Source organism: Oreochromis niloticus, linkage group LG17 (genome assembly GCF_001858045.2).
Source record: "Oreochromis niloticus isolate F11D_XX linkage group LG17, O_niloticus_UMD_NMBU, whole genome shotgun sequence".
In the NCBI taxonomy this organism is placed as follows: domain Eukaryota; kingdom Metazoa; phylum Chordata; class Actinopteri; order Cichliformes; family Cichlidae; genus Oreochromis; species Oreochromis niloticus.
The window spans coordinates 26,660,216-26,686,818 of NC_031981.2; the positions used below are offsets into that span (position 1 = coordinate 26,660,216).

The 26,603-nt window shown below is 40.6% G+C and overlaps 1 protein-coding gene and 1 long non-coding RNA gene across 5 annotated transcripts in view; one reads left to right on the forward strand and one right to left on the reverse strand.

Annotated features, from left to right (window-relative positions):
• The window catches only part of LOC100700685 (tensin-3), a 61,907-nt gene that overhangs the window by 7,380 nt on the left and 27,924 nt on the right, over nucleotides 1-26,603 (forward strand). For 2 of the 4 annotated variants that reach the window (XM_025899939.1, XM_005462035.4), the window contains exons 6-16: nucleotides 1,323-1,406; nucleotides 1,661-1,773; nucleotides 2,646-2,706; nucleotides 2,802-2,877; nucleotides 3,372-3,501; nucleotides 3,706-3,771; nucleotides 9,177-9,281; nucleotides 14,337-15,296; nucleotides 18,986-19,113; nucleotides 20,349-20,457; nucleotides 20,544-20,612. In XM_025899939.1, coding sequence (XP_025755724.1) covers nucleotides 1,323-1,406; nucleotides 1,661-1,773; nucleotides 2,646-2,706; nucleotides 2,802-2,877; nucleotides 3,372-3,501; nucleotides 3,706-3,771; nucleotides 9,177-9,281; nucleotides 14,337-15,296; nucleotides 18,986-19,113; nucleotides 20,349-20,457; nucleotides 20,544-20,612 — 1,901 coding nt within the window. The remainder of the gene's footprint in view (nucleotides 1-1,322; nucleotides 1,407-1,660; nucleotides 1,774-2,645; nucleotides 2,707-2,801; nucleotides 2,878-3,371; nucleotides 3,502-3,705; nucleotides 3,772-9,176; nucleotides 9,282-14,336; nucleotides 15,297-18,985; nucleotides 19,114-20,348; nucleotides 20,458-20,543; nucleotides 20,613-26,603) is intronic. The other 2 variants (XM_025899940.1, XM_019346771.2) reach the window with 2 other exon arrangements.
• Nucleotides 20,853-24,896, reverse strand: LOC112842712 (uncharacterized). The gene is made up of 2 exons (XR_003214688.1): nucleotides 21,945-24,896; nucleotides 20,853-21,811 (listed from the first exon to the last, which is right to left on the reverse strand). It is a non-coding gene; the product is annotated as an uncharacterized LOC112842712 (long non-coding RNA).

The window sequence follows — 26,603 nt, forward strand, 5'->3', positions numbered from 1 at the left end:
AACTGCACTGGCATTATGTAAAACAAAGCAATATCACATGGCTTAGGTCTCATCTTACACTAGTCTCCTTGGGGTGAAGTTAATATAAAGGGATCTAGATCACCCTAGTCATCATACTGGGTTCAGGCCATATTTGTTTGTAAAATGTAGCCTGCTGTCAGTTTTCAAGGTTTTTCAAAGGAGTTCATCCTACAGCAAGATAATAGGCCAGGGGTGGGCAACTCCATGCCTCGAGGGCCGGTGTCCTGCAGGTTTTAGATGTGTTCTTGATCCAACACAGCTGATTCAAATGGCTAAACAACCTCCTCAACATGTCCTGAAGTTCTTCAGAGGCCTGGTTGCCCAATCCTGGTCTAGGCTTTATATGAGAGAAGTGTTACACATCTCCAGGGCCAAACCTTAAGTTGGTTTTTGGATTAACTAGAGAGAAGGATGAAACCAAGCAGGTCTAAAACATTTTTGAGACCTTCTGCAACAGTGTTAGTATGAACCTTTTTTTTTCATTTTGGTGTTTGGCTGCTGAACTCACTCACATCTTATGTTCTGAAATAAATCAAGAAACTATGCACAGATAGCTGGATCAATAAACTGTCTTTTAAAATGTGGGATCAGGCCTAAACACAGGCCTCTTTTCTTCTTGAGAGTATAACCTTAAATTTTGATACAGATATTGAAGTTTTGCAAAGGATTTATTCTAAATTCTCATAAAATGGACTTCTCAGAGTGATGCAAAAAGAATATTTTCATATGTTGTTGTGTCCAAAAAACCTTTCAGGCTCTGGACTTCCCATGTTGCTAATGTTATCTCTGATTACATCAAAGTGAAGGAAATGGAGCTGTGAAGTATTGCGCCAGTAGTGACATTTACTGCTGGACATGTTTGCAGATCAAAGAGTGCTGACTGAACAATAGACAGAGGGAATAGTGGCTGATCTGCTGCGTGTCTCCACCAGGCAAAGGGCAGCACGGCTGACAGCAGAGACTTTGAACTGTGATTATGTTTGATTTTTGGGCCGGGATCCTGTTTCTGTTGGACACCAGTGAATACATTTACACCGACTCTGAGCAAACACAAGAGCCTTCATAGCATCATCCTATAGCTTATGTGTGATTTTATGATCCACAGCTGAACTATTAAAATGATGTTCTTGTTTTGCCACATCTTATTATGGCATGTTGGGAAAGTTCAATTTGAGGCAAATCACTAAAAAAAAAATGCAGAAAAAGAGGAAACTTCAGTCACGTTGACAGTGCATGTGTTCCATACTTGAACAGCTCACTCTGATATGTATATAATGTCTAAAAATGTGTCTGTCTCTCAGTGCAGACCTTTCCCTCGACCATTTCGCCATGAGGAGGTTCTACAATGACACGCTCTCTGCTCTTATGACCCCTTCACAGAAACGGTAAAGATTTGCATGACTGATTCCTGGAGGTCAAAGTTCAACTGTGGTTTAACTCTAAACCTCTGCTCTGTGACCAAAACATCTGCCATTGATCTCAGACCGCATGCTCATTGATCACCTGATTGACAGTTTTGTGAAACAGTTAACATAATAACTGTGAACCAATGGAACCAGGGAATTCAGTGAAAATCTAACTATACTGTCTTCCATTTCTAATAATGTTATAGATACAGACTTTCTTTCTGCTTTTTCAGGTATGTATGGATGCTGGGCAGCATATTAAAAAGCAGACTAAAGATGTCCCCTTCTCCGTCTTTCCTGCTCTGTGTTGTTCTTTATAGTCTCCCCAAACTAAGACCAGATGGAGGTAAGCAGCACAAACAGTTTTGGTATTTTAGCTCATGCAATCTTGATTTTTTTTTTCTTTTTTTTTTTTCAATTAGTTGTGACCATATATTTAACCTGGGATAGCTGGGCTAGCAAAGCACATTTGCAGTTCACTATAAGATTATGGGACGCAGATATTAGCTGATTAAAAACAGACTTAAGACACACCCCAAAAAACTGAATGTATAACTCAACAAGGTAAACTTGTGCATTACTTTATGGCTTATTAAAATTAAAACAGGTGAGCTAAATAAACATTAAAAGTGAAAAAGTAGCCATAGAAATCAAAACCTTTTTTATACCAGTCTGTTTATTTCAGCCATTTTGACATGAAAATCTATGGATTTTTTGTTTTGGAGCGAGCCTCAAGTGGTTATTTCACCAACTGCAGTTTGTGGCATTTCCTTGCAATGGAGAGGAAGGAGAGCTGTGATTTGAGCCTTTATGAGCCTAGCAAGATACCCATTGTTTTAATCTAGAGATCCTCAACACCTCGATCAGATCTTTACACATAACATGACACAATTTCAAAATTGAGCAAGGTAGTGAAAACCAAGGCCTTGCATGTTATTGTAACAGAAAATGAAAAAAATTCGGTAAATGGATTCTCAGGGTTCTCTGAGTGTTCCTAGTGTAAGGCTGTGTGCCCAGCCTGTACACCAAAGACTGCTGCTGTCCACTGTCCACTGTGAAGTGCTTGAAAAGTGACGGTCTAAGTCTTTACCTTGCTATATAAAGTGCCTTGGAGTCACTGTTTTTGTGAACTTGCTTTATCTGTCTATCTTTAGTCAAAGTTTTCTTAAACTACCCTATTTAACTTGAATTATAATATCTCTGTTGATGTTGTCTCAGGATGTTTCCTGTTCCTGAGGGTCTACCAAAGTCTACAAGCTGTTTGCACGTCTCCAATTTAGTAAGAAATACATAATTTACACACAGTAAACACAGTAACCGCGGAGCTTACATAAAGCATAAGGTACTAATATGTGCATCTCATGTTCATCTCAGCCATGTTAATGCAGCTGAGACAGATCGCCTCTACATTGTGCTTCAGCCAGCCCAGCTGCTCAAAGGGGACATCATGGTGAGTTGTGATACTCTGTATGTTTTGATTTTTATCAGCTAACTGATGAGCAGATGTTTACACAAGAGTAAGAAGCTATTGTTTAACTCTGTAAACAATTTTTTGAACATGTGGACTGATTTTTGAATATATAACCCCATATCTAACCCCTCCGGCACTATTACTACTACTAATAATAATAAACATTTCTGTAATTGGAGGACACATCTGTGTTGCATTAGTTGAGTATTACACTTGCAGTTATATGTATTTATACGGTTTTAATGGTTTGTGCATCTGCATGTATGCATGAGTGTATATTTTTTTTACTTGAGCACCAACAGGACAAGTTAAACAGAATTGACCATTCTGTCTAATACCAGACCCAAACCTATCTTTGTTTTAATCTGCCTAAATTTTAAATGTAACTTGTAAAAAACTCTTTACAAAAAAAAATGAGCAGTCATGTTTTATTTTTTATTTGTTTTTATTATCGTCTCACTGTCTGTTTGTAGGTGGTTTGTTATGACAAAAACAGCCGGTCAGGCAGTCGTCAGGTTGTCTTCCGGCTCCAGTTTCATACGGGCCTTATATCTGGACACACCCTCACTTTCTCAAAGGCGGACCTTGACTGTGCCAGAGAAGGTATTTATGACCTGCTACCTCAGCCTACACACTGCCAGGTGCTGACTTAGTGCCGCACCACTATCAAGCTTAATCAGTAACTGATAAATCTATCAGTCTAACGCTGGAACCATATCAGCTCCGCAGGTGTGAAGGACACATGGAAATATGCACAGAATGCCAAGTTAACTGTCCAGCTCTCTGATCTCTCCCTTAACATTCCAGATGCCCGGTTCCCAGAAGATGGAAAAGTAGAGCTGCTATTCTCTGAAAGTCCTGAAAAAATTGCAGGTAGGCTGTCTCTCACAAAAAACTTTCCTTTGATGTGTTCTTCAGTAAAGCTTGTATATGCATAATCATAATTCTGGTTAAAATATGATACAGGTGTTACAGTTTCTGGTGGATATTAAGAATTCTCCTTGAGCCAGCTAAAGTCTTTTGATCTTGTTTAGAAACATAAAACATTTTTATATACCCCACCACTCATTAAAAGCAGATTGTTTGGCAGCTGCCATTTGTAGAATAACTGCAGTACTGTTCAAAACTCTTGATCCACTCCTCATTTCTTTATATTTTTCTATGAAATAGAAAAAAAGATACAGCACTTTATTGAAATATTTGCACAAGTATGGAAATACAGGATATAAGGAAAAAACTGAGTTTGTGCAATTCTAATAAGCTTGAAAATCAATATTTGCTATGACAGCTTATTCTTCAACACAGCCTGAGCTCTCTTAGGCAAGGTTGGGTGTAATTTCTTAAGTAGTCTCAAGGAATAGTTATCCTCTTCAAGGACATTCAAAGCTCTTCTTTGAATGTTGGCTAACTTTTGTTCTGTTCTCTGTCGAGATGAGCCCACAGTGCTTCGATAATGTGGAAATACATTATCGAAGCAGTGCGGGGAGGCCAGTCTGGGGAGGCCAGTTCATGATTGAGAATATTCCGTTTTTCTATCCAGGTATGCTTTTACTCCACTGGCAGTGTGTTTGGTATCATTGTTGTGCTGAAAAACTAAGCTGTTGCCAATCAGATGCTTTTCACATGATACTGGATGGTTGATCAAAAACAGCTGGTGCTTTTCTGTTTTCATATTTCCATCGGTGTTGTCAGAATCTTCAACACCACTGGCTGAAATGCAGCTCCAAACCATGACAGAGCCTCCACCAATGAATCAGACTTTCTTCTAAAAACGTTCTAAGGCTTTCAGATGCCTGGAAAACTATTACTCTAGAGCACTTTGGCTCCTTGGAAGGAAAATATAAACCAAGATAGAATGTACTGTATCTTAAAAGAAATGTATTTGCAGGTCTCAAGCAAAAGATTTCTTGTATGCCTGTGTAGGTTCTCAGTCATCCAGCTCATCGTAGTCTAAGGAGCTTGGAAAGAAAAAGCGTCTGGACTTCATTAAGTTGCTTGAAGATGTTTCACCTCTCATCCGAGAAGCTTCTTCAGTTCTAGGGTCAAATGGTCAGCAAAGATGCACAGAAAAGAAGATCAGACACCAACTAGGGAGGTTAAGAAAGACAAACGCAACAACATTGTCATCCCCTATGTAGCTGGTGTATCAGAAAAACTCAGGAGAGTTTTCTCCAAGCACGACATTCCAGTGTATTTCAGGCCCAGCACCACACTCAGACAGAAACTGGTTCATCCCAAAGACAAAACTCCTAAACACAAACTTAACGATGTAGTGTATGCTGTACAGTGTAGCGAGGAATGCCCAGGCCTCTACATCGGAGAGACCAAACAGCCACTTCACAAACGCATGGCACAACATAGAAGAGCCACCTCCATGGGACAAGACTCAGCAGTCCATCTGCATCTAAAGGATAAAGGTCACTCTTTCGAGGATGCTAATGTTCACATTTTGGACAGAGAGGACAGATGGTTTGAAAGGGGAGTAAAAGAAGCCATTTATGTCCACTGTGAGTGACCATCTTTGAACAGAGGTGGTGGTTTACGACACCAACTGTCTGCCATCTATAATCCAGTTTTGAGATCCCTTCCCAGACGCATTAACACCCACTCACATCCTGGGCCTGTTGACCTCAGGAAATCACATGATAGGGTGGGGCTAGGTTTCACAATGAGCTCTCCCGAAACCTTGGCTGATTGTGACCTACACCCATTTTCATACCTTGGCTCATGTGATTAGGTAGAGGATCATCAGGGGATCCATTGTCCCTCTCAGTGGGTTACCCCCAAAGAGCTTAAATCTGGGACTCTCCACCATTTGACCTTAGAACTGAAGAAGCTTCTTGGATGAGAGGTGAAACGTCTTCAAGCAACTTAAAGAAGTCCAAATGCTTTTTCTTTCCAAGCTCCTTAGACCAAAAGATTTCTTCTTCATATAAGACTTGATTTGACTCACGAATGTACCAGTGCCAAGTTAACGCTGCATGACAGTTGTCCTAGAAGAGCATAGACATAGTGGGTCAGTACCGCACATGGGTATTCGTGTCAGGGTAGAAAGAGATTACTCATATGAAAGCATTAGTCAGACGCAGATTCCTAGAAGTCAAGCATACTGTTAGATCAAGTCAAGTCAAGCTCACCTGCACTGATTTAATTGCCAAACCACATTTGTTTTTTGTTTTTTTTTATTTTTGGCTCAGCTTGTACCCTTGCAGTCTTTTAAATCTCACTGGCCGATGGAGAAAGAGAGATGAAATATTTGGTGTCTTACAGAAACAGAGGAAGTTTTTTTGTTTTTTTAAATGGTATTTGATTGCAGTCTCTTTCACAGGCATTTATAATTCAGGTCACAGAACACACTGCGTATCATCACACTAACTATGAGAAAATATGTCCTGTTACTCTTTAAATGAGTAATAACACAATAAGATACAGAAAAGATTAGATTAGATTGTTAATGCCAGATCCAGAGTCAGTGTTCTTTAATGTTATCAGTCTTGGAGTCATTACTCCAAATAAGTAGCACATTACACATTAGTTATTATTTACTAATTATTACTTACTAATGTGTAATTATGTGTTAAATTATTCAGTTACTTCCTGGAGAAAGTCATTTCTTACACTACTTTAGTGTTATTCTCTAACAGGACATGAAATGCACTGTTGTATAATTATTAGCTAACAGTACAAAAGTTATGCTAGAGTCCCACACACTGACACAAATCTCTATCCCGAGGACGAGGAGGCACAAGGTCTTTCTTTTAGTGTTTATATATCAACACAAAACCCAACAGCAAAGTTGAAAAGCAGCACAGAGAGCACTTCACAGCCATCCTCACATCGACTGTACTGGAAATGGAGGCTACAAAGTCCTACTGCGACCTGTTACCTGTTCAAGTTTAGGCGATAGCTGGGGTCTGGGGTCAGCATACAACTTGAATTAAATTGATAATCCAAAAAAATGAAACATATACTTTTTTCATATATTACCAATAAAAGTAATAAAATAGTGGAAATTTACAACGAACATATTGATGAGAGTTTCCATGTTAAGTTAGATGGTAACTCTGTATTTACATTTTTAATGTTTGAATTACTAAAAATGAGTAATCTTTGTATTGATTGTGCATTTTGTTGTGTAACAGCTCTTTGCTTTTGTATGTGTTTGTGAGCTGTCATGAAGTGTGGAATCAGAAGAATGCAAATGCGATACTCGGTAACCAGCAGATTAAACCGAAAACTAACCTTTAATTAAGTCTGTGATACAGTAAAGCAAATGTCCACAGAGGGAAAAGTCAAAATCCAAAATTCTGCAGAGAACAGGGAGCAGATGAGGAGAGCTTAACAGATGATCTGAAAAAGAACAACAGAAATTGGCTATAAATACACACTTAAAGGAACCAGGCAGGGTTGAAATTAATCAAGACGGTGATGCGAAAGAATCAAAAATGCAAGACAGAAGACTACCTGAATAAAAGAGGAAGTGAGAAACAACAACTGAAATAGAGATAGACAGAGACAAGAACTTTATAGAATTAATAACCTGAAGGCCCACACAGAAAAGCACTGAGGGAACAACTTAAACAACTTAAACTCTATCATAAGGACTACATAAAATTTATACTTCCAAGGGTTCCTGCAAAATCTCATGGTGATGGTGATGGTGATGATAAAACAAGACACTTAGACAAGTATTGCAACCAGATATACAACACGCCTACTTGTAACCTGCTTGATTGTTGTGCAGCTGTCGATGCTGTATAGATAACCTTTTAGAGTTTTCATCTTCAGTTTTTCAAGCATCAGCGCTGCCAGCCAAACAAACCATGTTTAGTCCTTTGCTCCAGAGCTGCAGTTAGCTAGTCAAATCACGTTATAAATATGTTCCAAGAGGAAATGAAGAAGAAAATGAGCTCTGTGCTGTGCTGTACGGTTAGTAAAGGATAGCTAGCTTAGCTCATGCTAATGGCTCAAAACTCAAAATCAAAACTATGCTGGGTCTTTTTTTGGATGTTCCTATGGCAATCATGGCAGCAATGATATGCCCCAAAATGTCACTTATCACACCCATCTTTAAGCACTGAAATATGTTAAATATATCTTAACTTCAGTTAGCTTGGCTTACAGACTGGTCAGTCAACAACCTAATGGCAACATTTGGACTTTGTTAAAAATGGTTTTCAGTTATGGCTCTCCAGGTTTTCTTTGGATTTTGGCCACTTTGCTATTAATTTTAAGTGAAAACAAGTGGCAACAGGTCCTTTTGAGTAATGAATCCAAATTTGGAATTCAGGTTCATGCCAGTGACCCCAAACACACTGCCAGTGCAGTAAACGCATACCTGGATAGAAAATCACCCAATGCAACACTGTCGATCATAGATTGGCCTCCCCAGAGCCTGGACCTCAACATTATCACTTGAAAGTGAAGCAAAGATCCAAAGAAGAGCTTAGTAATGCCCTTCAAGATGCCCGGAGAACTACTCCAGAGACTACTTAACCAAATTATACCAAAGCTTGCCTAAGACAGTTCAGACTGTGTTGAAGAGTAAAGATTTTATACAATATCTTATACTGACTTTTATTTAGGGAGGTTAGGTCAGTTGATTATTTTAAATTGGCCATAGGAGTGAATGTGAGTATGAACTGTTTTTGTCTCTCTGCGATACCCCTCAGATATTCTGACTTTTATTTTCTTGTTTGGTGAAAAACCTTGAAAAATCCAAACATGTTGCCTCTCTAATAGATGCAACAAGACTATATTCATATTATTTGGATTAAAAGGCTGCACTAGGCTTCAGTGTGTTTTTAATTCAAGCAGACAAGACAGGAATCAAACTGAAGAATAACACACTCTGACACATTGCCTGTGAATGAAATGTTCAGTCAGCCAGGTGGGGGCAGTGTTGGACACCACACCGGCCAAACTGGCCATCATCAACTGTGGTCACACTCCTTTCCTCTCAACAGGAAGCAATACACAGAGTTATCACACACACACACACACACACACACACACATCTGACAGGAATTCAGATTGTAGATACTGTGCACACAGGAAATACATACAGCTGGACTCACAAACACACACATCCAGACACACACAGATCTTAATGAGCTGATAGAAATCAGAGTCAAACCCCAAAAAAGGCTCACAGCAATATTTGAATCAGATTTGCTGCGGGATCGGCTGTTGGGGATTTGCCCTAACACCAGTGTTTGAGTTTGTGTGTCTTGTTGTTGTTTCACTGACTCCTGACCAGCACTGTTTGTCATGTGCAGGCAGAGAGCTGTGGCACAATGGACGGTCTGTGACAGTGGACTATGACACCTTGGACCCTTTGGTTAGACGAGACTCTTATCAGGACACATCTTGTCTAGAAACAGGTGAGGTGTATGTTAATATTTCCTAATCAGAAATCCCCCACATTCTTCTCCTTCTTTCAGTTTCTTTTCCTGTTTTTTGGAATTTCTGTACTTCCTCTGAATTTATTATTAGCCAGGGTTGAACAGGATAACATTTTATCTGAATACCCCTTTTGGGAGATAGATTAGCTTGTCTTCACTGCTTTAACATAGTATATATAAATAAAACAAGAAAAAACAATAAAGCTATGTCTGTGATCGAGAAACGGTCGCAAAATAAAAGTAAAAATAAATACTTTTAAAAAAAGGTTACACATATCTAAGCAGGTAGTGAACCAGTAAAGATGCAGTTTCCATATGGGCACACAGATAGCTTTACTACCTGCTTTACAGCCACCCTGTCCAATGTTACAAAATCTAGGATTACATTATCCCTCTATATTGTGCTCATGTTCACACAAAGGCTTTTGGTGAAATAAAGCAGACCAGTCTAAAGCATAAAAAATATCTGGGTTAACTTTGTCCAAAGTGGGAATTTGTGATTTATGTTATTCACCCATTCACACACCTTTTTACAAGCCCTTGTTTCTACACCCAAGTAGAGCATTCACACTCCACAGCAGCAGAGAGTGCTTAGGGGTTCAGTATTTTGCTTTGGGACACTTCGGCAGGTAGACTGGAGCAGCCAATGATCAAACCACCAACTTTCTGATTAGTAGATAACCTGCTCTACCTCCTAAATGCAGCCACACCAATAGCAATAACAAAGACTGTAAAGAATATTTTGCGTTGAAAAACAAATGTAAAATAAAGCTTACAATTGGTGAAATAACCCTTTACTAAAGCAAGCATCATAGTCATGTTCAAGTAGCCTAATAGTAGGGAAGGACACAGTTGATGTGTCACTGCAGTTTAATTTTTTGGTTTTATTGACTGGAGATTATTATTTCATTCACCATCACAAACCCAGACTTTTAAGTTATAGCATGTGCTATTCCAACTCTTTTAAGCTTTCTCCATGCCATTTTATGTGATTTCTGCATTATTATACTGAGCATAGAAAAGCAAATAGAAGCACTGGGTTAGCTAAAGCATAAGGCTCAAGAACTGTAGATGTAGAGAAGAAATCAGAGCTAATTTTGAGTTTTTAAAAAGTGATTGCAGTGCCTCCATAGTCAAGCAGAGTTAAGCCAGCTTCCCTCGACAGCAGCCAACTGCAGCCACAATTACAGCTACTAACAGTAATTTAAAGCAGCATGCAGGTATCTGAGGAGCTTTAAAAAAATATCCTGTTTGAGATTAAGCGAAATTGATCACTTTCATTTAATGTTTTTTTTTTTTAAGTAATGTCCAATGTTAGATTTCACTGGGCGGGGACTGTGACCTTGTTATCCAAATGGAATGGTGTAACTTTGTGTTGTTACTTTTTTAAAAGAAAACTTCTCTGACTTTGATGAACTCCCCTTCAATATTATCTTCTTTTCCATCTCCAGTTTTTAACATAGCCCATACTCTTAAATTGTGTCCTTGTAATCCTTTTATGGCTATTTGCGCCTCTACCATGTGAGCTGAATCTTCTACAGAATTGAGACCCTTGAGGTTTATCTTTTGAAACTGTAGGGAGTCCGAGGGAGTGGGGCAGCAAATCTCCACTCAGTCCCTTCAATGTGCTCTCACCTAGTTGTTTCCCCCTGTATGCCATATTGCTGCCGAGAGCCTTTTCCCCAAGGGACCAATGTATGGTGCCCTGCTTTGTTGATATGAAAAATAAGGAGAAGAATGTTGCTGTCCCCACTCCAAACCTGTTGTGCTGCCTTTGGACTAGAAAGGTCTTTTGTTGACACTTGCTGAAAACTACTGGAATATTCCAGAGATACTCTTTAAATAATATTTATGTCAATTTGAAAGAGAAGGTGATGTTTGCTGTCTGAAGGTTGTGCTGAAAATGCAATAAAGTGGTCCAAGGAACATAGTTCTTCCAAGCAATCTGGAGATGGAAGAGACCATGCCCGCCAATTTTGCATCAAGCATATCTTTTGCTTTTAAGGTCCAATCCCAGAATTTTTTATAAGGTGATGATATGTCAAATATTTGTGTATCTGTGTGTTTTGTAGCTTTTTTGGTAACCTTTCCATTACAGTACCTTTGGCTGTTATGTAGTAGTTAATACCCTTAGATCCCCGAGATTGTCTGTTTGGCCTTTGCTGTAACCAGTCTTGTGGGTAATTGCCTGGTCATCAGTGTGACAGCTTACAACTGTTGTGGTCACAAAGGCCTCTTTGACATTCCTGGGAACGGGTGTAATGCCAATCTTTGAGAGCGCAGCCAGACCAGAGCTGTGTGCTTTGGAGGCGGTTGTGGGTTTTTAAATTTTTTTTATATGAAGTTACCTTTAGGTGGAATAAATGTTCACACACAGGAAATAAACAATACAAAACAAGACCTCAAAATCGAGACAGCTGAAACAATCACTTGTAAGTGGAAGGTTAAGGTTTTGGTTCCAGCTGTTTTATGCCATTGCTAAACCTGCCCATGGTCAGCCATGTAATTTAGATAGAGCTTTTACAAGCAGCATGTAAACACACACGCTCAGATGAATGCAAACAAATAGCCATTACACGTTACACATAAGCGTAATGAAGGTGCAATGCCGCTTAGCAGCACAGACACTTGCAAGAACATTGTTCTTAATCGCAGGTGGTTCTGCTTTGCCCTCCCACATACTCCTCCCCACTTCATCTCCTCACCTTCTTGTACTCTCTCCCTTCCTCTTGTCCCCTTTATCTAATCTCCTATCTCACTCTTTCTACCTTCAAGTTCAAGTTGCAGGTTGCAATTTGTCCAAATTGTCCCCATCCCCCTTTTCCAGACAATCTCTCCAAAGCCCGCCTCCATGTTTACATTCCCCTCTCCATATTTGGAGAGCTCAAGGTCCTTATGCTTTGTTTGCTTTTTGTTTTTGTTTTTTTGGTGTGTGTGTTTTTTTTCCCTTGAAAGTGCAATATGTGTGTTGTACACACTTTTCCACCTGTGTGTGTGTGTTTGTGTGTGTGTGTGTGTGTGTGTCTAGTGAATGATCCACCCTTCATTTTCCTTTCTCTCCAGTTTCCCCTTTGGACATAAAAATGCATGAGTGCACTCTCTCTCTGCCTACCTGTCGCAGCCTGGACAGGATGCAGGGGGGAGGGCAAAAAAAAGGAGGCAAAGCAGAGCGAATTACGTGTTGACGGCAAAGGCGGGGATTCATAGTGCAGGGACTGAGTGCAAGAGTGACATGAGAGAGGGGAAAGAGAGAGTAGGAGGGGGGACACTGGAGAGCTCTTAGCACCTTAAGAGAAAGAATGTTCTTTGCTTGTCTTCGTGTGGCAGCCTGAGAGACAGTGAGGACGACAAACACTGGAAGAAGAAGAGAAGCTAGCCTAAATCTTTTTTCACTTTGCTTTCACTTCCATCCTTTTCATTCTACCCTCGTCCATGTGTCTCTTTCCATTCTGCTTGTCATCTGTTCCTCTTTTCCTCTTTCTGTGACTCCGGAGGTTAGGCTTGAGCAAAGCATTTCCATTCTGTTTCTAGTCTGCAGTGGGGCCAGTGAAAGTTTACTCCTAGCAGTCGAAAAAGTAAGCTCGACTTCATTTATTTATTTATTTACTTCTATTAAAGTGATGAAGTTCTGTAAACTGTGGAGTTATGCAGTATGTTTGGGAACTTTGTGCATCTCTCTGTGAGAGAGCTATTAGACCAGCTGTGAGGGTTTACCATGGATGTCTGGTATTTGAGTTTTATTGCCTCTCTGGACTTAAGAGGCTATCCTCATACAGCTCTGGTATGCACTGTACGTATTGTTGTATTTACTATACAGGGCAGTCCTGTCGAAGTGCAGCAACCTGTTTTGGAAAATAACTTGCTCTTTTAGTCATACAGTACTGTTTAGTTTTCTGTGTTTCACGGATACAATTTGCAGATATTTTCATTTGGTCTATAACAATGTCAAACACCGAGCTTACTGTCATATGATATACAGTGTTTAACAAATGTATTGGACTGCTTTTATGTTCTAACCATAAATACTTTATACATAAAAGTATGTTTAAAGTATTGAAAAAATAATATGATGCTATATTATATGCTTCAGTGGTTAATCCACCAGCATGGATAAGCTCTTAAATCAAAATAATATTTTTAATGCTAAAATAAAACTATCAGTAATGATTGTTACACTGAATTACACTCATTCTGTATTGCAAAGCACTCTTTTGTTGTGAAAAGCGCTACCTGAATGAACCTTACTTACCTAATTTGTGACTTCTCAGCAAAGTATAAAAACATGAATTCGGTCATTATTAGTTTTACACAGGTTTTCAACAGATTTCTAACATATTTGTTTTTTGTTGTTTTTATGACAGGTGGTCTAATGAATTTGTTAAGCACCGTATATGACAAAAATTAGCAATTTGTCCCATTTCTAAAGCTATATCTAAATAAACTAGTTCCAACTAGTTTATTTAGAAATTGCAGCAAGACAAATACATTATCTTGTTGCTACACCCAGTTAAAGGATAGAAAAGCTGTGTGCGTGACCATGCTATCGGTTGTATCTGACCCAAGGTAGACGTCTATGAAAGACACGTCCTTTGTGTGACACATCTACCAGCAAACACAAAGGGGCTCTGTGTTATCTCCATGGAGTGTGTCTGGCGTAATGAATCATGTACAGTAGTTGTGCAGGCACAGAATCCCAGGTAGCAGGAATATGTTCAATTACAAAGTGCTGTTTTCAGCTTTAAATACAGTTTTCCGATTGCAGCTTTGACCATTTTACACTGAAACATCTCATCTGTGTGCTGCTGACGTAATACAGTTTAGCAATTTGGTTTTTTTTAAGAAAAAAAATCTGCTTCAAAAGAGGTAATTAGCCAGTTGTCTGTTGTACTCTCCTGTAATGGCAGTTAAACGTTAAGAACTCCAGTGGCATAAAAAAATCAGAAATATGAATGCCATATTATCTCTGACTAAACTACTTTCTATTTTATTTTACTTAAAAAATTGATGGCATAATTCTGTTTTATGTACCCACAGCTCCCCCCCATGCCCTGGACCCTGGAAACATTGTTTTGAGTGGCAGAGAGAGGAAGACGAGCAGTGAGGAAGGAGCTTCATTCCCTTTAACTACCCACAGTCGTAGTTGCAGTGACCGAGCTCCGTCTGCCAGCAGTGATTCAGGCTTGTCTGTTGCCTCACAGGGGCTGACTGGAGCCAGACTGAAGAGAGAAGCCAACCAGGAGAAGTGCACCCAAGCAGGGAAGCTGGTCTCTGAGGTGGACTTTGAGCTTCCTCAGCCTCTTCAGGAAGTCATGACTGAGCTGGCTTCAATTAGTGGAAGAAAGGAGGAGATAGCTAGAGATGAGTCTGGATTGGGACACACAATCAATGGAGAGGCTTCGTCCAGCGAGAGGGAGACTGACATATTGGATGATGAGGATGAAGCAGACAGTGGTGCAGTTCCTACTCTAGACATTCCGAGCTCAAGTAGTATTTGCTCCCTCTCGTCCGAAAATCTGCCCAAAACTCAGAATCTAGCCCAAAGTGAGTACTTGACGCACTCCTGGGTACAGCAGCAACAAAAGGCTGCTGTCAGTGATAACTTCATTACAGTTGATGGGGATGGGAAGTCGAGCAGGATGAAGAAAGGGAGGCCACCACCTCTGGCTTCATCTCTGGCTGCTCCAGACACTCCACCTCGAGGACTCAGCAGCAGGGAAGCAGTGCAGAGAGGGCTGGTGCATGAGAATGATGCACATATCACAGATAGAACACAGAACATACACTCTGCTAATACCACACAAATGTCATCTTGTCAAGAAGAGGAACTAGCGTCCTTATCCACAGACATTGATGAGTCCATAGAGCAGCTCAATCAGCTGATTCTGGATTTGGATCCCACCTTTGTTCCTGTTCCTACCTGCTGTTCCCCTTTAACTCGCTCTGCTTCCCTACACAGCAATGGCCTCAGCCACAAGGGAAGAACTCATCAGTCAGGTAAAAGCAAACACAATGCATGGCACATCAGCTATTACACGTATTACATCAATCAAATTTTTAGAGGTTGAAATTTGTGTGTTGGAGTGAAAGACCACCACACAGTTGTAACTATGTTCCCCTTAAGATTAAGTTTAATACATTCTGTAAGCAAATAAATGGAAATTCCACTTATTGTACACATGGAAGTGTGGCGAATACTAAATATTGATTAGCATCAGCGTTGACTTTAACCTTAACATCTAACCTGATTAGAATAGGTGATTTTATAAAATTGTTCTCCAGATTCTTGGCAATTAGAGGACAAATGATGGACATCAGAATGATGGACAAAAACAATTTTAAAAAAACCAGATGTAGCAAATACGGTACACATTCATACCACTGTAGGAAAAAAACACACCTGTGCCAATTACTTGTGGACAGATGAAACTTGTATTTTATATATCGTTAAGCTCAGTTCAGTCTGAACACATGGAAGCTTGTATAACCCTGCCTGCAGGGCCGATGCACTCTTTGGTTGTGAGCTACATCTGCATTTCTTACAGAAGGTATGTTTGTAAGTGTATTTCCTGAGAAGGAGGAAGCATTTGAGTAAACAGCCTTACATACTCTTACTATGTAAGCAGTGTAAAATCAGGCCCTCACTGCTTGCTATGCAATGATGTGTTTGCCCTCCAGTCTGTCTTATTTTGAATGGAAATATACAGAGGCAGAAATAAAAGGTTACATAAATAAGGTATGTGTGGTAACAGACATACTGGACCTCTTGCCAGTGAAAGGAATCAAAACAATCCTTTTTCATAATTTAATTTTATCAAAATTCAGTCGGGAAATCAGATGCTCTTGGATAAAGTTAAGATATTATACATTTGTTAGCAGACAGTTTAGTCTTATTGCAGATTTAGGACTAAGGTTTACTGATTTACTTGTTGTTAAATAGTTACAGACTTTGATGTGGCCCTATCCCCACAGGTTAACTCAGCAGACTACTTGATGTAAGTTTTGATTGGGTTGTTTATATCTGGCATGCTTAACTCTAAAATCTTTGTGTAACGCAATTGAAAGTGGTTGCACAGAGGTTGAACGTGCAACACCCTCGACCGCTAGGTGAGCAGATGGTTGCCGCAATTACTTGCAATCAGTCACTGAATGGGAAATAATTCAATGCAATCACTGGCTAAACACTGAGTTGGTAGTCATTTTCTTTCTGTGGTGAGTGGGTTTTAAGTGTACAAGTGATGTTATCATCCACCAGTGGCTCATGTAAGACCACCCCAACACTTGAGAGCTTGCAAGGTTGACAGCTCCTAAAGCGTTCATATCAGCTCTACTTAAAACGTGTGTTTGTAGCTGATAAAGTATATCAGTAGGCTGGAGGTTGATCTTTCTCAAGAGCATATTTTGAACAGTAACTAACACTTCACTTGCTTAATTACTGTGGAAATGTTTCGAGGTAGGAACTTGTGAGCAATCAGGAATGCTTTTGAAGTTGCGACACAACACTTTGCTGTCCTTCTCCCTCTCATCATCTTCAGAAGAGAATAGCCCTCTCACAAACACGGTGGGCACGAAGTGATACTCGACACTGCTCCCTCGGCAGCCCCGCTGGTGTGTGACAGACAGTAACTGGATTAGTTTCAGTTGGTCCACTTTAGCTTTGCTTTCATGTGATTCTGAGATGATGAATGCTCACAGTGAAAGCTGAGCTCACAGTGTTCCTTGTCACTGTTTATACATGAATCCACAACTGAGGGTGATCTCATGTACAGTATATCTGTATTATGACTCATCAGTCTGTGGTTGCTGTGTTATGGTGTGGTTTTGGTGATTGCTGTTGAGTAAGACTGTTTTATAACTTACAATAATCCCAAAATATTTGCCGTTTTAAAAAAATCCGCCTTTACTTTGTGGCCACAATTGCATGTAAAAATATTTTTCTTCTTTGGTTGAAACATATAGAACTGTGTGTAATCTACTGATGTAATCTCCACAGCATAAAACACTGATTTCTGGACTCAATGTCAGTGTTCTGCTGCTGTTTTTCGTACCTAGAAGTGATCATGCTGTGGTGAGAGGAAGGAGTGTACTCAGTGTGTTCTAGTGTTACTAAGCACTGTTAGCAAGCTGCAGGCAGTGCTGTAAACTGTAAACATATAAATATAAAGATAAAAATTGTAGAATTTAACTTTAACAGTGCCTGTTTCAGTGAAAACAACCATGATCCTTCTTTTTCCTTTCTTTAGCTGTAGATGTTGCTTTTTAATGCTTCTAAATGTTGCATTTTAATATGGGAACCTATGGGAATTGACTCACTAGGACAATGACCCGAAATGAGTGTCTGAGCCCTCAAACTCATCAGGAAAAGTGTTTACAGAGGTCAAGACAGAGACTTAGACTTTGTCCTTTTGCAACCAAAAGTTATCACCATTCACTTTGTTTTTCCAACTCGGGAATTGTTTCTTACTTTTTTTTTTAACTTTTTGTGTTCTTTAATGTAGACACTCCACGAATGTCAGTTTGTGGCACTACCACTTTGACTTTAAATATCTGTCAACAAATTTGGGTAACTGATTTGTAGTTACAATATTTTATTTAAAAAACAAAAAACAGGGATACAATCCTCTATTACAACACATGACAGAAGAACCTAGTGAATGATTGGTTGGTGGCGTGGGTTGCTGATGAGTTTTGCACATGGGGAGGCAAGCACTGCCATTGTGAACAAAGCTGTGGCGTTAGATCTGGTTTTGCAAGACTAATACTTTGTAAGACTTTAAAGCTGTTCATTGAAAGAACCAAGCAGTGCTGCCTTTTTGCTCCATCCAGATGTGCGTAGGTTGGATGTTGTTGTTTCTTAAAGTGATCTGATTTCTGGAACTGCAAGGTTAACCATAAGGAAAGGGGAATGTGCTAAGCAATAAGCCGATGGTGAGAGGCTTCATACAGTCTACATTTGGTTAGTCAGCTCAGGACGTATCTAGTTGTTTTTCTAAGCTGTGTGCACTCAGCGAGGTCAATACTAAGCTAACTGTTGCAGGCTCTTAGGATGATTTAAGTTACAGTAATATTGTAGGGATCTCATACTTCCTATTCGAAAGGTTGACTTTTGGTTCTTTTTGAATCTTTAGCTATCAACTACACTCTCTTCATAGTTCCATACAACAAATGTTGTACTTCCTGAGAAACATCATTGAAGTATTTCTGATGTTAGATAAGATCCAGCTCAGGGGGCTATCCACTCATATCTGAAAAGAGAACAACTGATTGTTTCAGCAGATGTTTTCCAGACAAGCCGCCCCGATGTTCCACCATCTGGTCACAGTGAAGTCTTGCTTAGTCATATAAGCTCTGCCCTTATGATAGTCTCCCTGCTTTCCTGATACATGTATACTAATAGAAGCTTTTTGTCAGAGGCAACACGTCAAAGAAGAATCACCGTCATCAGCTTTTCTTTCTTAATTTTCAACCGGTCAGAATAAAGTGCAACTACTGTTCAGTGTTGTTTGTATTAGAATAGAAAAAACTTTATGCATATGTAATGGAAAAGAAAAAGGCATGACTGAATTTGAATGTGTGGTTGACTGCATTTCAGATCATAATCTGACTGTCTGTTCTCTCCCTTTCTTCCTCACACACCCCTGCCCTCCCCAACCTCAACCCTCTTTATCACTTTGCTTTCCAATCAGGTTGGATACAACAGAAGCAGGTCACTGATGTTACAAATTACGCTGGTCATCATAGTCCAGCATGGAGAGAGGGTGGACATCAGAGCCTAAGGAGTTCGCCAGGCTACAGTCCCTCCTCGCCCTCTCAGGTAAACACACTTTTTAGGTTTGACTTTAGTAAAATATATACTACATACTGGGATATATCTGTAAAAACAATTTTATTTAAACCTTAATACATAAAATAACACATAAAATAACAGCACAGCAAACCTGCCAACGATCTAGCCTCAGTTAAGGAGCTTAATCTGAAATGAGATGTAAGCTATGGTAAGTGGGTTATTAGAAATGTAGCATTAAATAAAACTGATAAACTATCAAGAATGGAGCTAAAATATTTGAGCTATAGCATCAGCTAGTGTGACACAAAGGTAACATCACATTCGTATACCACATTACTATGAATGTAATATGCAAAGCTAAAATATCACCAATGGAACTAAGCAAAGAGCAGCAAATGATCATCGGCTAATTTGAAACAACACAAAGAAAATATAAGCAGTGCTAGAGAATCAGCAAATCTAATACAGTAGGTCAGAAAGTCAAGCAGGGGTAAGCTAAAAGCATGAGCAAATTGGCTATAAAGCTAGCATTGCATGGGAAATTAAAAGTTATTAAAGTTTGAACATAAACAGGGTGTAAAAAAAAACAACCAATCATCCGCTTTCAAAAGGCTACATTCTTTGAAGTAATCACCCTAGAAACATGCTATAAATTTTAAAATGGATGCCTGAGTAAAAGTAGTCAATGTGTCTCCTTCTGAATGCAAGGCGTATGCCCAATCAGTAGTCAAACTCATCCCATTCTTTTACAAGCACATCTGGGGTTATTCCAGTGACTGCTGTTGTTATGCTACCTGCTGGCAACCGCATGAAACCGCATGAAACGGATGAATGCCCTCTTTCCAAAAGTACATGTTTCATTCGTCACTAGGGAACGGCCAAAATACCCATGTGGACAGGGCCTTACTCAATTACATCAAGAAAACTAGATGTAGCACTTTCAATTTTGTTACAGAGAAGGAGATAAAGAGATCCTGATTGTGCAACATTGTCTACATCTTAATGTTGATGTTTCTTTGTCTTTGCTGTTATTTTTATCTTTACTATCAGTCTTTTAGTTTTGCACTCAGTCTTACAGCTGGGTGGAATGAATGGCCCAAGTGTTTACACCAAAACACAGGCTGCAGCCACACACAGATCACAAGACTGGTGTCTGCTTGTGTGTGTGTCTTGTCACCTTTTAAGACTTTGGGGGAAAAAATGGGCTTTTTACTTTTCTCCCCTTTTTCATACCTCTTTCTTACTTCTTTCTTTTTAAAAAGCACGGACATCTCTATAAATCCAACAGTGTGGACTATCAAGGACGGACAGTTAGCCCTGACATCGTCCCTCCCACTCCAGCCTTCCCAGTGTCTCCTCCAACGCCTTATGGTAAGAGATAATGTCAGAATGAACACTTGTGCTCGTGGGTGTGTTCGCATTAGGAAGTCTTATCAGTGTTCTCCTTCTCTTTCCAGTGAAACATTTCTCAGAGTTTTCCCAGCTCAGGACAGGCAGGCACTTTGACCAACACAGCTTGACACAAGGTACATTTTGCCAGGAGTGTGTGAGAGACCAAAAACATAGATGAGTGTGTTACTGACAAAAGCACTAAATCCAAACACTTGAGCTCCTGATTGCTGTTGGACAAGGTTCAAGAGTTGGCTGGAATGTCCTTCTGGCATAGGATACCAAAAACACACACTCATACACATACCTACCCTATGCTTTGTTGCTATTGGCTGCATATGCGGGCACGGCTTTTGTTTTTGGTCATTTGTGTGTGGTCAAGGTAGATATATGGCTGATTTCTAGACCTTTGTCTTCATTATTTTCATCTATGTCTTTATATTATTTAAACCAAAAGGATTTGGATATCTTGTCATGCAGGATAGTTGATGCTGGATATCCGCTAATAATAGTTTCTCGGTAACAGAGGAAGAGACCACTGCTGGCAGGATGTCCACTCATGTCCTGTTCTGGGAGGGGACAGGGGGAGAGGGGAGGGTCTTTTGTTGTTGGGACATCCTGCTTGAGGAGATGTGTACCACATAGCTGCTGGAGGAATTTATTGTGCTGTCAGAAATCAGTAAAAATGAGCATTTCATCATACTAGGGCAACATGGTGATGTTGTCTCAGGGCCAACCGCACATTATATGTACAGGAGTTGCTCTGCTATTCAAAACTATGCTGTGAAGGGTTAGGGTGAAGCTCCTGGTGCACAGTTCCTGTGCTGATGGCAATGCCAGAGGCGGTTTGGAACACTGGTTGCAATGGTGATATCCTATTATAGAGACAGTGATTAAAGTGATATTTATGGTGGCATTTTGCACTGTATTGCAGGCAGATTAGTTTGAGCTTTCAAACAGCGGGTCTGCCTGTAAACACGTTTTTCAGAGCAGTGGCAGCAGGATGGAGTAATAGCTGCTGAAAGAGTAATCATCAGTTATGTAAAAAAAAGGCTTTTTTTCTTTAGTGCATGTGTAAGGAAGAGGACTCCCTTACTACATTTATTTGTATTATATTCTCTGTATAGCACTTTAGAGCACACTTTTCACTTTATTAAAAGCACCTTATCAAGCACTTTATTTAGCATTGCACTTTAGGCATGGATTTGCACAGTAAAACATTTGCACACAAGAAGTTTAAATATTTATTGATTATTTATTGGGAATTTTAAAATCAGTTGGTAGCCTTGATTCAGATCCTGCACAGCTGCTCCTCATCAAGGAATGTGGTGGTTGTCTGTCAGGAGAAAAGAATGGTGATTGAGATTGTGATTAAGGTTTACCAGTAAGGAAAACTAATGCAAATGTGTGTGTGAAATCTAGGAAGAAAAGTGGCGCAAATAAGTGTTTGTAAGATAATGATTACTCACCTTGCTTGCCTGTGTCCTCTTCAGGGTGTTTGGGCAAATGTTTCCCCGGGGGTCCAGACACCATTTAAAGGTTCCGGGAGAGACCATTGGTAAAGAGAGTGTGGTGAATCTTTTTGTGCTTGGGTTTCTGGGTTTTTATAATATTGGGTTTGGTGTAGAATTAAAGTGTGAAATATTTATTAATATGAAAATGTGAAATGTATTTATGTATTTATTTATCCTAATTGATATATTGTATACTGTGGTGGAAGGTTGGGATTTAAGAATTTACCTAAGAGTGGAATAATGGTTTAGTCTGTGACAGCTGAACATATTTAAGGCTGCTGGTTGTCATTAGAGAGGGATATATTGTGCTGTGAAGAAGCTCGGAGTTAATTGTTGTAAGGAGAGCTGTATGGCAAATAAATACTTTTGTTCCACTGCACTTGCCTTCGTCCAACTCACTGTGTTTCCAGCCGCTAAGGGCCGCCCTATTACAAGTGGTGTCAGAAGTGGGATAAGGATTTGTCACGTCAGGAGCAAAGGTGGAAAAGCATGCAGCATCAATTTCAGCAAATCCAGCTACAAGTTAATGCTGTAATTGATAAGCCTGATCCACCAGAGGCGCCAGCGCCCCCTATAACATCTGAAGAACAAGAACATGGATTCAATGGTGAAGACATTCCAGTGGCCAGTGGGTCCAGGTCTTTAATTGAACCAAAACTTTTTCCTCTGTCACCAGAAGATGACATTGAACATTTTCTGACTACATTTGAAAGAATGGCAAATGTGTGTCGATGGCCCAGAGATGAGTGGGCTATTCGTCTGGTTCCCCTGTTGACAGGTAAAGCCCGCACAGCCTACATTCTTATGGATGTAACAGACTCTGAGAACTATGATAAAGTGAAAGAGGCAATTCTGGCAAAATATGAGATCACTGCTGACACCTACAGATGCCGCTTCAGATCTATGAAAGTTGAACCAGGTGAGACGCCACGTGAACTTTATGTAAGATTGAAAGACCTGTTTTCAAGATGGATTAAACCTGAAAAATCAACTGTAGAAGAAATATCTGAGCAGATAATTCTGGAGCAGTTTTTAAGAATGGTTAACCCAGAGCTGGAAATCTGGATACGTGAGCATGACCCGAAGACGGCAAAGGAAGCAGCTAGCCTCGCAGAGGTTTTCACTTCAGCCAGAAAAGGAAGCAAGAGCACCTACTTCAGCCGGGACACCCACTACGCCCAACCAAGTAAGTCCATTGGGGGTGAACAGGGTTCTGGTCAAGTTCAGGCTAGAAATCTTTCTAGTTCTAGACAGTTCCCTTCCCATAGACCTCACAATGTGAAGAAATCCTTTAAGTCTTCAGTTCAGGATATTAAATGTTATCACTGTCATAACTTTGGCCATACACAACAATTTTGCCCTGCCCTTAAGTCAAAACCATCTCTTTTGTGTGCAGTTCCAAGACCAGCCACAGAGCCAGTAGGAAAGAAAGCTTGTACTGTCCCTGTTTTAATTAATGGGCGCAAAGAGGAAGCTTTGCTTGACTCTGGGTGCTTCCAAACTCTTGTACACTCTAGCATAATTTCAGGAGAAAAGCTAAGTGGGGTTGGGGCTACAATAAGTTGTGTGCATGGAGATGAACACAGGTACCCTACTGCTGAGGTTTACCTGACAGTGGGAGGTCAAACCTACTTGTTAGTGGTAGCTGTGGTTCCCAGTTTGCCATATTCAGTGATACTTGGTAATGACATCCCCACTCTCTTTGATCTAATACATCAGTCAGATTATGACCCTCAAATGAGTGCTGAGAAAGACATTCTAGGTGATGAATCTGGAGGCTCACTTCCTCTAGATATGACAGTTGAACCATTTAAACCCTGTCATGTAGTCACAAGAGCACAAAGTGCAAAGGAAATGATGCAAGAGCTACCCTTTTTTGAGGAGTCTCTCAAAACAGAGCCAGGGAAGATTAGAAAGTCTAGGGCTCAGAAAAGAAGAGAAAAGTTCAAAGGCTCAGAGGAAAAAGGTACAGCATTGTTTCCTAAGCCAAATAACCAGCTTGAGTTTGATGTTCCCTCAGATTTAGGTGCACTCCAAAGAAGCGACCCTACTCTAAAACCCTGGTTTGAGAAGGTAACAGAGGTAGAGGGGGCTAGTCAAGGTCAGGTAAGCTGTCTTGCAGATACTGTTTACCTAATTAAAGGAGGCATCTTGTACCAGAGAAAGGGGATATGCGAAGCTGTAGCACTCCCACAACAGTTCAGAAACAAAGTTATGGATTTGGGTCATTCAATTCCATGGGCAGGTCATATGGCTTTTCACAAAACATTGAATAGGATCAGCAGCCGTTTTGTTTGGCCAGGGATGTATGTCCAGGTTTCTGAGTTTTGCCGTTCCTGTGAAAAATGTCAGTTGACCTCAGGCAAAGGAGTAGCACGAGCCCAGTTGCAACCACTGCCAATTATTGAAACACCATTTGAGAGGCTAGGCATGGATATTGTGGGCCCTTTAGAGAGGAGCTCCACAGGTCATCGCTACATATTAGTCATATGTGATTATGCAACACGGTTTCCTGAGGCCTTCCCACTCAGATCAATTAAAGCCCGTCACATTGCTAATTGTCTGCTGCAGCTTTTCTCTAGGGTAGGCATACCAAGAGAAATTCTGACAGATTGTGGAACGAACTTTCTATCCAAGTTGTTGCAGCAGGTTTATACGCTGTTAGGGATAAAGGGACTTAAGACCACCCCTTATCACCCCCAAACGGACGGGCTAGTGGAGAGATACAACCAGACTCTCAAAAGTATGCTGCGCAAGTTTGTCTCTGACACAGGTGCTGACTGGGATCAATGGCTGCCATACCTTCTGTTCGCCTACCGGGAGGTCCCGCAGGTTTCCACTGGCTTTTCGCCTTTTGAACTTTTGTATGGCCGCCAAGTGAGAGGCCCCCTGGATCTGCTTAAGGACTGCTGGAGGACCCCAAAGCAGAGGGCGAAAACATCGCAGCCTACGTCATCACCATGAGAGAGAGGTTGGAGAAAATGGCATCATTGGTGCAAGACAATATGAAAGCTGCACAAAAACATCAAAAGACATGGTATGATCAGAAGGCCAGGGATAGGGTCTTCCTTCCAGGTCAGAAAGTACTGTTATTGCTCCCCACCAGCGATAACAAGCTGCTGACAAAATGGCATGGACCATATGAGATCGTCAGACAAGTGAGTAAAGTCACTTATGAACTGAATATGCCAGAAAGAGTTAAAAAATATCAGACATTTCATGTGAACTTGTTGAAGGAATTCCACAGCCGACAAGAGCCGGTCCATCAGTTACTGGTGCGTTCAGTTAAGGATGAGGAGGTGACTGAGAAGTTCTTTCCAACTAACATTCAAGTTTGTGCTTCAGTTGACCTTTCTCATTTGTCTCATACTGAGCAGGCTGATATTAAACCACTTGTGGACCAACAGCTCTTTCGAGAAACACCAGGCTTCACATCACTGGTTCAGCACAAAATACGGGTGAAGGAGGATGCACCCGTTCGACAAAAGACCTACAGAATTCCAGAACGGTTGGTGCCAGTGCTGCAGAAAGAAATAAAACTCATGTTGGATCTGGGAATCATTGAGGTGTCAAGTAGTGAGTGGTGCAGCCCAATTGTTTTGGTACCAAAGAAAGATGACACCCTGAGATTCTGTATTGATTTCAGATATTTGAATGCAGTATCCAAGTTTGATCCCTACCCAATGCCCAGGGTGGATGACCTGTTGGAGAGAGTTGGATCAGCAACGTACATTACGACACTCGATCTGTGTAAAGGATACTGGCAAGTGGCTTTGGCACCAGAAGCGAAAGAGCTGACAGCCTTCAAAACTCCTTTTGGTATGTACCAATTTAAAGTCATGCCATTTGGGCTTCAAGGTGCACCAGCGACATTCCAACGATTAATGGACCATGTACTGAGAGATGTGTCAGCATTCTCTGCAGCATATCTGGATGACGTGGTGGTGTACAGCCAGTCCTGGGACGAGCATGTTACTCACCTACAGAAGGTGCTACACTCCATCAGAATGGCTGGACTGACTATTAACCCCAAGAAGTGCTCCATAGCCAAGAGAGAAGTGGAGTACTTGGGCTTTGTGGTTGGCTCTGGGAAGATAAAGCCGCAGGTTGGAAAGATTGAAGCAATTCAGTCCTTCCCAGTTCCGACAACAAAAAGGAAGGTGAGAGGTTTTCTTGGTCTAGTAGGCTGGTACAGGAAATTCATACCTTCTTTTGCAGAGCGATCCACTGCACTGAATAATCTCACAAAAGGCTCAGCCCCCAACAAAGTGCGTTGGACAGAGGACTGTGAGCAAGCATTCAGAGACCTCAAAGAAGCAGTTTGCATACATCCAGTTCTACACAGCCCAGACTTCAACAAGCCATTCATCTTGCAAACTGATGCTTCGGGAGTTGGCCTTGGGGCTGTCCTTCAGCAAGAGGTGGATGGTGAAAGACGGCCTGTGGTGTTTCTGAGTCGGAAACTACTCGACAGGGAGATGAGGTATTCGACGGTGGAGAAAGAGTGCTTGGCCATGAAATGGGCTATCGAGGCCTTGAGGTATTATCTTCTGGGACGTCACTTCACTCTAGAGACGGATCATCGTGCCCTCCAGTGGTTGAACCGCATGAGGG